The sequence below is a fragment of the Balaenoptera ricei genome, chromosome 9 (assembly GCF_028023285.1).
Source record: "Balaenoptera ricei isolate mBalRic1 chromosome 9, mBalRic1.hap2, whole genome shotgun sequence".
Taxonomy (NCBI): domain Eukaryota; kingdom Metazoa; phylum Chordata; class Mammalia; order Artiodactyla; family Balaenopteridae; genus Balaenoptera; species Balaenoptera ricei.
Window position 1 is genome coordinate 22,292,794 of NC_082647.1, and position 10,954 is coordinate 22,303,747.

A 10,954-nucleotide genomic window follows, 5' to 3' on the forward strand; every position below is an offset into this window, starting at 1 on the left:
GGGCTAAAGACAAGAGTTTCTCTAAGGTATATGCCAAGGCATGAAATTTCTAAGTCACAGGGTATGTACATCGTCATCTTCACAAATTATTGTCAAATTGCCGCACCAACTTATATTCCTCCTCGTGAAAGGGGAGGGTCCTACGTCTTGTGCTGGGATTTGAGTCTAATTTCTTAGACTCCACACATATTGCTGAACTATTGGGCCATTATACTATAGAACCTTTTATCACCTACTTTTTTCTGTCTTAATATAGACACCTCAGTCAAGCTTTTGCTCTCAGTCTCATTATGTAAAAATATTTACTGATTATTTACTATGTGCTAATTCTTCCTGTCACTGGTTATTTTTTAAAGCTCACAACAGTACAGGCACTGAAAAGTATTTGAAATTAGTCAAATAAAGGCTCACCTGTTTTTCATAAGGTCATGTATACTTAGCTTAGGCTTGTAAATTAACATGAGCCTGAATGTAACATGAAAGAAGTTCCGCTGGATCTAAAATCTAAAAGAAACTGACAGCTAAGAACATAGGGGTTTTATTAAGAATTGAAATTGAATCTAAAACATTAGATTTAAATTATTAGATTATATCAAATAGAAAGCATTCAATGTTTATAAGTTAATATAAACTGTTAGTTTAAAAATACTTTGATAATGACTTATTATCATTATACTAAAAATACTAAATAAAATAATTATATATGGCATTTGAGAAACTACCAAGAGTTGGAATTCCTGTCCTCCAGGAATATACATATAAAAATATATAACACTTAAAAAAAAATCCTTTTATCCTGTTGCTCAGCCAGGAAAGCAGGCCAAACTGCAAACTGCAAAAGCATCAGACTCATAGATCCAAATGCCTATTCAGCACCTCTACCATGTCTACAAGGCACCTAAAAGTCTCCAAATACAAACCCCCACTTTCCACCTCCTATATCCTGCTTCTTCTCAAATCTTCCTCATCTCAAAATACAAAGTATATTCTTCCAGTTGTTGGGCTGAAATCTTAGAGTCATTAGTGAGTTCTCACCATCTCTCCTACCCCATGTCCAACACATCAGCAAGCAGACATCCCTCACTCTAATGCAAAAGACATCCAGACTTGGACCACATCTCACCACCTTCACTGACACCACTCTGGTCTAAAGCACCACCGTCTTTTGCTTGGATTTCTGCAGTGGCTAACTAACCTGTCACCTGCTTCCAGTATCGCCCGCACTCTAGTCTATTCTCCACACAGCAATCAGGGTGAACCTCTAAAAAGTAAGTCAGATCATATCACTGCTCAAAATCTTCCCTAAAACTTACCATATCATTTTTTATACTGGTTTTCAAGGTCCTACATGACCTGCCTCCCACTCACCCAGATCTCAGAACTCATTTAACTCTTACCATGCTCTTACCATCTCTTCCTCTTCACTTACTCTGCATCAGCCTTGTGTTGGCAGAATAATGGCTCCCCAAAGATGTCCACATACCCAGAACCCATGAATATGTTATGCTATTACAGTAGCTAGACCAAAAGATGATGGTGGTTTGGATTAGGACACTGGCAAGGAAAATAGACAATTGAATGGTCAAGGTACATTTTGAAGGTAGAATTAACCAAACATAAGGATGAATTAGATGTGGGGGCTGATGGAGAGGGAGGTGTCAAGAATGACACCTGGTTTCCTGGCTTGAGGAACAGGATGTATGAAAGTGCTATTTGCCGAGACAGAGAAAAATACAGGAAGATTTGATTTGGGGGTAATAACCAATAAGTCAGCTTTTGAATATATTAAGTCTGAGACATCTATGAGACATCTCAGGAGGGCTGGGTAGTTGTCAAGTAGTCACAGGGATATAAAACTACCTGACATATCTGGAAAATATATCTGGTGTAAAGATTATAATTTCATAAATTGTTGGTATATAGGTGTACTTAAGTCATGGAAAATGTTAAAAGTGGGTAGAGAGAATGGGTAGAATTGAGAGAAGAGGGCATTGCACAGAATTCTGTAGAACTTTAAATTTTAAAGGTTAGGTAAAGGAAGATAAATGAACAGTTAAGACTGAAAAGGAACAGCTAGAAAGATGGAAGAAAGCCCAAAAGAATGTAGTGCCACAGAAGCCAAAAAAAAGTGTCTCAAGGATGACTCAACTGCTCCGAAAGATCTATTAATTTGATGATTCGATTTAGCAACATGGGCCAATGTTGATCTTTTTTTTTTTTTTCTTTTTGAGAAAAGAGATTTTTTACTGTGATAAAATGTATGTAACAAAATGTACCATTTTTAACCATTTTTAGGTATACAGTTCAGTGGCATTAAGTACATTCACATTGTTGTGCATCAATATTGATCTTAACAAAAAGAATTTCTGTAGCAAAGTAAGGGCTAAATATTGGAGCGATTTTAATAATACATGAGGGTATGGAAATGGTGACAGAGGACAGATAAGATATCCATCTCTTGAGAAATTTGGTTTTAAGGGGAATATGGCTATGTGACAGTAGCTAGAGGAGATGGAGAGTCAAGGGGGGAGATTTTTTTAATTGGAGATATTAGTCCATTATTGAATGTTGATTGAAATTATTCTGTAGAGAAGGAAAGACAGAAGATGATGGAGAGAGAAGAGATATGTTATCGATTGTGGACCTTGAGAGACAAGAAGTAATGGGGCTATAACTCATGAGAATGGACTGGCCTTTGCCAAAAGGGAGGAAGGAGACTGGCACAGATGCAATGGGTTTGCAATCTTTCTGGGAATGTTGAATGTCTATTTGAGATTGGCAATCATGAATGAATAGTGATACTAATCTGTCAGTTTATATATTCCTATTCATTTATTCCATATATATTTATAGAATGCCTACTATGTGCCTCCTTTGAACCACTTGTGACCAAAGGGGTAGACAGATCATCCTTTCCAGGCTTTCAGGAACATCTCTTTGATGTTGCTCCTGGAAGCTTCTGAATAAGCTTGGGAGAGATATCATTTCTGTAACATTTACTTCAAGCTGCAGTAAACACTACATTGAGGAATTACCCTTATTCTACTTTCCATTTCAAATAATCCTCCATTACTTCCAGAGCAAATTCCTAAGAGGTTACACAATATGCACTGGTTACAGATCAGCTCAAGTGACAGAACACCACCTGTATAGAGACCCCAAAGTCTTCTCATCAACTTAAACAACTGACGCTCTGTCCATTAGCCAGCGAATTCCTCAATCCCAAGAAACAAGAAAACCCCCCTCCCTATCCAGAGAAACTACCTATGTATAAGGCATCTCTTCCCTGCAACTTCCTCCAACTATGCTTCTTTTCATACAGAGGAGTCTCTTGGAAGGCCCTTCCCAGCGGTTGAAGACTGTGTGTCTTCCACTGGAACTGGAAGAGCTCCTTCAGCAACCTCCAAATCAGTATTAGCAGCCCAACCCCAAGCCCCTCATTTGCATTGCTTTTCCAAATTTCAAGAGGATCATCTAGACAATTTGCAGTGTAAGCGCCACATCCACAAATTAAGAAAAACATAAGCAAACACTTACCTTAAACACAGAGGCACCTCCTTTTTTTCAGAAAGAGCTTCCCTTAGGTGATCATCTACACAAAAGTAAATGTTACTTTTTCTGTACTGTTGGTAGGAAAGATCCTGTCATCTATGGAAAGCACCCTTCTGAAAATTTAGTGTCTAAGAAGTCACAACAGAATTATGATGTAGGACTGAATGACAATGAAAGCACTATTTTGAAACCTGTGGAATAGAGATAAAGCATGGGAAATTTCTCTTCAAGGGGAATTTATAGCCCTAAGTTATATCTTAAAAAAATAAGAAAGGGACTTCCCTTGTGGCGCAGTGGTTAAGAATCTGCCTGCCAATGGAGGGAACATGGGTTCGAGCCCTGGTCCGGGAAGAGTCCCACATGCTGCAGAGCAGCTAAGCCCATGTGCCACAACTACTGAAGCCCACGAGCCTAGAGCCTGTGAGCCACAACTACTGAGCCCACGTGCCACAACTACTGAAGCCTGCACGCCTAGAGCCTGTGCTCCGTAACAAAGAGAAGCCATCGCAATGAGAAGCTCGCGCACCGCAACGAAGAGTAGCCCCCGCTCACCGCAACTAGAGAAAGCCTGCGTGCAGCAACGAAGACCCAACACAGCCATAAATAAATTTATTAAAAAAAAAAATAAGAAAGATTGGAAATTAATGTGTTAGGTATTTAAGTTGAAAAACTTTTTTTTAAAAAGGTGTAACATGCTAAACTAGACAAAAGAGTGCGCGATTAATAAAAATAAATATAGAAATTAAATATATTTTAAAAGAAACGGATATGATCAGCAAAAGCTGGCTATTTGAAAAGATTATAGACAAACTTCTATAGGTTTGTCTTAAAGTGTAGACAAACCTCTGTTGTCTACATTTTAAGACAAACCTGTTAAGACAAAAAAAAAAAAAAAAAGAGAATTCACAAGTATGTAATATCAGGAATGAAAAGGAGGATATAACTACAGATACTGTAGAGAATTTTTAAATAATGAGGGAATGTTGTGAACCACATACCAAAATTTTAGAGGCTAAATGTAATACCTAATTTTTAAAGAAAAAAAAAGTGAATTAACAAAGTTGACTCAAGAAGAAATAGAAAATCCAAATAAACTAATAATCATGAGGGAAACTGAACTGAATTTTCAAAATATGATGGTTTCACAGATGAGACTTACCAAACATTCAAGGAACAAATAATACCTATCTCATACAAATCGTTACAGAAAATAGAAAAAGGGAAACTTCTAAATGCATTTCATGAGAGTGGTATAAACATGGACAAAGGGAGCACAAGAAACGAAGATCATAAGCCAATATCATTTAGGAACATAGATCCTAAAATAAAAAGCACTTGCAAATTCATGAAGTAGTGTATTAAAAAAATAATAGTACATTATGGCAAAACAAGGTTTATGTCAAAGAATGCAAGGATAAATCTATGTTAGAAAAATCTATCAAAGTGACCTGTTACTTTAACATATCAAAGACAAAACTGATAATCATCTCAAAAGTTTTAGAAAAAGCACTTAACAAAATTCAATGTTCATTTCATGGTTTTAAAATATTCCTACTTTAAACTCAACTGGGATAGAAGGGGACTCCCTAACCTTATAAAGGGTTTCTACCAAAAACTTATAGCAACTACCATAAATAATGATGACACATTAGAAACATTCTCAACGAGATAGAAATAGGAAAACAATGCTTGCTCTTATTCTTGCTATTTGATGTTATATTGGAGGTCCCAGCCCATCCAATGACATAAGAAAAGGAGAGAGTATTAAGAGTATTATTTAAGGATAATATTATCTACATAAAAATACAAGAGAATTTGCAAATAAACTTAAACAATAAGAAAGTTCAGCATATTTGCTAAAACAGGATTATTCCATGAGAATTCCCTGGCGGTCCAGTGGTTAGGACTCTGCGTTCTCACTGCCAAGGGCCTGGGTTCAATCCCCGGTTGGGGAACTAAGATCCCACAAGCCGCGTGGCACAGCCAAAAAAAACAGGATTATTCCAAAATCAGTAACATTTCCAAACAGCAGCACTAACTAATTTAAAAATTTTTTAAAGGATCCCACTTGAAAAAGCAACAAAAACTGTAAGGTACCGAGGAATAAATCTAACAAAGAGGTACAAGAGTTTTATACGCAAATTATAAAATGTTATGGAAGGATATGAGGAAATCAGAATAATATTAATGTACTGGATGACTCAATTTTATAAAGATGTCATATCTCCCAAAATTTAACCTACAAATTTAACTCAGCAAAATACCGAGAAGATTTTTCAGTGGAATTTGACAAACTGATACTAAAGTTAGTATGGAAGAGCAGAAGTCCAAAAAATAGCTGGTACAGTTTTTTTTTAATGAACAAATGGAGGAAATGCCCTTCTACAGGTGAAGACTTATTATAAAGCCATAATAATTAAAACTTTGTAGTACTGGCTCAGAATTGGTTTGATCAGTAGAAAAGGACAAAGTAGGGAATGTATCCATGAATGTACGGAAATTTAATTTATAATCACAGTGGCATTACAAATTAATGGGAGGAATGAAAGACTGTTTAGTAAATCAGGTCATGACAACAGGTTTTCCATGTCTGGGGAGGGAGAATAAAATTAAATTCCTACTTCACACCATTCAAAAAAATAAGTCCTGGATGGATCAGTTTTACAAGTGTGGAAAACAAAACTTTAAAACATTAAGGGAAAAAACATAGGAGGCTATCTTTGTGGCATCATGTGTGGAGAGTTGTCTTTAATATGACACAAATGACACAAACTATAAAGAAGATCAGTGAATATGACTACATTTTAAATTTTCTATAGTTCAAAAGTTATTGGAAGTTAAAAGAGAAGTCACAGAATGAGACAATATAATGTTAATATATGTGAACTCCTACAAATCAAGAGGGAAAAAGATGAAAACATACACAGCCCACTGGATAAATGGATGAAGACTATGAAAAAACAAACCACAGACTCAGAAACCTTAATAGCCAGTAAATATATGCTCAACCTCACTGGCAGTGAGGGAAATTCAAATAAAGCAATGAGATACTGAGCTTTAAAAAGAAAAAATCAAATTGTCAGAAATAAAAGTCTGAATCTAGAAAGTAAGGGAAGGTCATGTGAAGGAAACAAGAACTCTCATACACTGCTGATGGGTGTGTAAATTGGAGAACCATTTGGCAGTCTCTAATAAACTGAAAATGTGTGTGTAACCTAGCAATTCCCCATATAGGTAGAAAGAGAAATTCTATCTACCTATAGAAGACACATGTACACATATGTTCATATTAGCATTGCCCTTAATACCAAAGTATTGGCAGCAGCTTAAATATTCATCAATGGGGGAATGAATAAACCCAGCACATTCACATGCATGGATCTACAATATAGCAATTAAAATGAATGAACTGGATTTATATTTATCAACATGGAGAGAAAGAACGAAAACATACCATGAAGGAAAAAAAAACCAAGTCACAGAATATGCATAGTCCAACACCACACCTGTGCATTTAAAAAATCAAAACAGTACTCTGTATGGGTTCATATGTAGTAAAAATATAAAACCTAGATTTAAAAGTTACATACCAAATTCATGATAATGTTTGCCTTTGGAGAAAAGGGTGGAGAATGGTTTTGGGGAGGAGTGCAAAGGGACTTCAATTTTATCAGAAATGTTGAATAGTTCAATTAAAAAAAAAAAACAGACCTGAAGCAGATATGGCAAAATGCTAACATTTACCAATTACATGAGATAGGTGCGTGGGTGCCTGTAATACTCTCTCTGCATTTTAAAATAGCTTTAGATTTTTTTCTAAATAATAATATTTTTAAAAAACAGCTAGTAAAGAATTCTATCTGATAGAATTTTAATATGTGTAGATTAAGAGTTAATTGTCTAAAATTTTGAAGCAAGCAGCTTTATAATAATTATCTGTTTTAGAATAGAATCTCCATAAAGATAATAAAGCTGACAAGATCATAAAACTACTGAAATGAATAAAGCAGATTCTATAAGTGTCAACATGGATAGTTCTCAAAATCATACTGAGGGGAAAAAGTAAGTTGCAAAATGATATGTACACTACTGTACCATTTATAAAGAAAATTTAAAATATATAAGCATGGACATATATATTTACATATAAATATATATAGGTAATTAGGTAATAAAGAATAATAACAATGCTGGAAGAATACACACTTTATGATACTGATTACCTAGGCAAGTAAGGAGAGAGAAAGGTGAATGAAACTGGGGAGGGAAATAAGGTGACATTCAACTCTATCTGGAATTTTTAATAAAAATAAAAAACCTGAAGAAAATGTGACAAATATTTCACATTTGATTACCCTAAGAAGTAAATACATGAATGTTTGTTATTCTTGAGGTATATGTATTTTTAATTTTCAAAAGAAAAAGAAAAGTACTGAAGAATTGCAAATAAACTGCACATAATTCAAAAATATATAAGTAAAACTTGTATACATCAAAAACGATGCTATGACTATTTTTAGAAATTATCCTGTTTGCTTTTGTGTTTTAAATTTTTTTAAATTCAAAAGAAGAAAAAAATGAAAGCAGCGAAGAAATGTAAACATATACATACATATATCTGATTATATAAAGAGAAAAACCTCCACAATCACAAAACACCATATGAGCAATTCTATATAAATTGCTGCATTTTCTTATTTTTAATTTTTGTCAAGAGAAAAATAAAAGATGTTGCCTAATTGGAAACGTGATTTTCTATTATTAAAATTGTGGGAATCCATTTTAATGTGTTTATCTCGCTGCTAGTCTATAATTTATATTACAGCGTGGAAATTTGTTTGTATGCCTGTGACAGGTTAAAGCAGTTTAAACATGCATTTTTCTTTCGTTGGTTGAATAGTTAAATCGTTACTCAAAGGATTTTAAGTTTCAATTTCAACCATGAGGGGATTCTTTGCTTTTTTTCAAGGTTAAAAATGTTTCTGGTTCAAAATGCTATTAATTAATGGCTACGTAGTGGCTCTATTTAGGGAATTGGTACCGACCCTGGGTTAGCAGTGGAACTATTAGATGAGAAAACTTTTTTTGATGAAGACTCGGGGATATTTTAAATTCGATCTGACAGCGGTAACAGAAGTGAAATGTAATTCCAGCCCGCTTAAGTAACAATCGTAATTATGAATCGAAAGACATGTCAGGTATAAGCATTTTTTTCCCTTAAAAAAAAAAAGTTTCTCGGACTCCGCCGGACACCCAGCTGGCGGAGGACCAGCGGGCGAAGGGGGGGCGAAGCCGGCAGGCTGCCCAGAAGTTACGATCGGGGAGTTTTCTCTTTATTAAAATTACCTGGCTCACCAGCAGAGGCAAGAACGCGAAGACAAGATAATTTCTTAGGCTGTTAAAAATGACTTAGCCCGGTGGGCCGCGCGTTCCGAGTGGGTGTCCTGCGGCCGGGGCGGGTCCCGCCGCCCCCGCGGGCTCCGGTGCGTCAGGGGCGCGTCAGGCGGGGCGGGCTCCGCGCGGGCGGCGGCGGCGGCGGCGGCGGGTGGCGGGCGGCGCGCACCGGGCCTCCTGCTTCTCGCTCCGAGGCTGCGGGACGGACGCTCCCGAGAACTCTCTCGCCCGCGGCCGGCCGCGCTCGGACGGCGTGCGCCGGCGGCCCGGCGGTGCCAGCATGTCGGCTGCCGTGGCGTGCCTGGACTACTTCGCCGCCGAGTGCTTGGTGTCCATGTCCGCGGGTGCCGTGGTTCACCGCCGCCTGCCGGACCCCGAGGGCGCGGGCGGAGCGGCAAGCTCGGAGGTGGGTGCGGCGCCGCCGGAGTCCGCTCTGCCGGGTCCGGGGCCACCGGGGCCCGTGTCGGTCCCCCCGTTCCCCCAGGTCCCCGCCCCCAGCCCCGGCGCGGGCGGCGCCGCGCCCCACCTGCTGGCTGCAAGCGTCTTGGCTGACTTGCGCGGCGGCTCTGTGGGGTGCTTTGGAGAGTACTCGGGGGAAGCTCTGCGCGCCTCATCCGGCTCCTCCGACCCGACCCCGTGCTCCGGCCCGACCCTGTGCTCCAAGCCGACCCCGGCCACCAGCGCGGCCGAGGTCTCCCGACCCGTGCAGTCCTCCGGCGCGCTCGCGGTCCCTGGCGCGCCAGCCGTCCCGGGAGTGCCTGCCCACCCTGGCGCGGTCTCCGGCGTGGCCCCTGGGGCGGGCCCCGCCCCCGCCACGGGTCCAGGCCCCCGTCGGAGGCCAGTCACACCTGCTGCCAAGCGCCACCGCTGCCCCTTCCCCGGCTGCAACAAAGCTTATTACAAGTCATCGCATCTGAAGTCCCACCAGCGCACCCACACGGGTGAGCGCCCTTTCTCCTGCGACTGGCTCGACTGCGACAAGAAGTTCACGCGCTCCGACGAGCTGGCCCGCCACTACAGGACGCACACGGGCGAGAAGCGCTTCTCCTGCCCCCTCTGCCCCAAGCAGTTCTCCCGGAGCGACCACCTGACCAAGCACGCCCGCCGCCACCCAGCCTATCATCCCGACATGATCGAGTACCGGGGGCGCCGTCGCACTCCCCGCGTCGACTCGCAACCCGCCAACCTGGTGGACAGCTCCGGCTCCGTCCCCGGGCAGGTGCCCAGCTTCACCACCTGCTTGTCTGACAGTCATTGCTGTTAGTTGTCCCCTCAAGGACGATCCCCCAGGCCATTGTCCTTGCTTTCTCTCTGCCCATCCCTCTTTCCCAGAGTGATTAGAACAAGGCACAGACTGGCTTCTCCGCTCTGAGGGGGGGTCCAGGCAGGCACGTTGGACTCTGGGGAGGGACTGGGGGCCCGAAAATAGCAGGAATTCTTACAACACGTATATCATCCAAAAAAGGGGGGTTGCCTCAAGACAGCCCCCAGGAACTGATAAGAAGGGATGAACCCCGGTACTCTCCAGAGTCCTGAAGAGTCTCCCTTCCATGGGAACCAGAGATGTGAAACTGGAATTCTCAGGTGCCTGAGGAGCTCTCAGTCTCAAAGGACTCTAGTGTCTTACCCACCCACCAGGGCGGACCTTGGAGAGGGTGTCAGGGGTGGCAGTCTTGGAGATGTCCAGGACTGGGATGGTGAGAGGCCTTTGGAAACAGAAATGATTTCTATTTCTGTAAACAGCAATGTTTACTAATGTATTTTTAGTGTATTTTAAACAGGGATCCCAGGTTGATAGGAGGTTGATATCCCCCACTCCCCAACTGCCCCAGCTACCTCTGCTAGGAGAGGCCATGTAAGAGTCCACGTGGATGTATGGCTGGGAGATGCTTCTTGGTGTCTGGGGGGTGGTGCGAGCCTGTTTGCAGGTCCTGTTGCAAGGGTTGGAACCCTGTACTTGTGTCGTAGCTTTTCTTCTAATTTGAAGTGCTACTTGGGGAAGTAACTT

General features: G+C 40.8%; 1 protein-coding gene across 1 annotated transcript; it reads left to right on the forward strand.

Annotated features, from left to right (window-relative positions):
* Positions 1-9,226: 9,226 nt before the first annotated feature.
* KLF14 (KLF transcription factor 14) lies at positions 9,227-10,306 on the forward strand. Its single transcript, XM_059932639.1, has one exon. It carries the CDS (start codon positions 9,227-9,229, stop codon positions 10,208-10,210), a length of 984 nt encoding a protein of 327 aa, XP_059788622.1. The 3' UTR covers positions 10,211-10,306.
* Positions 10,307-10,954: the final 648 nt, after the last annotated feature.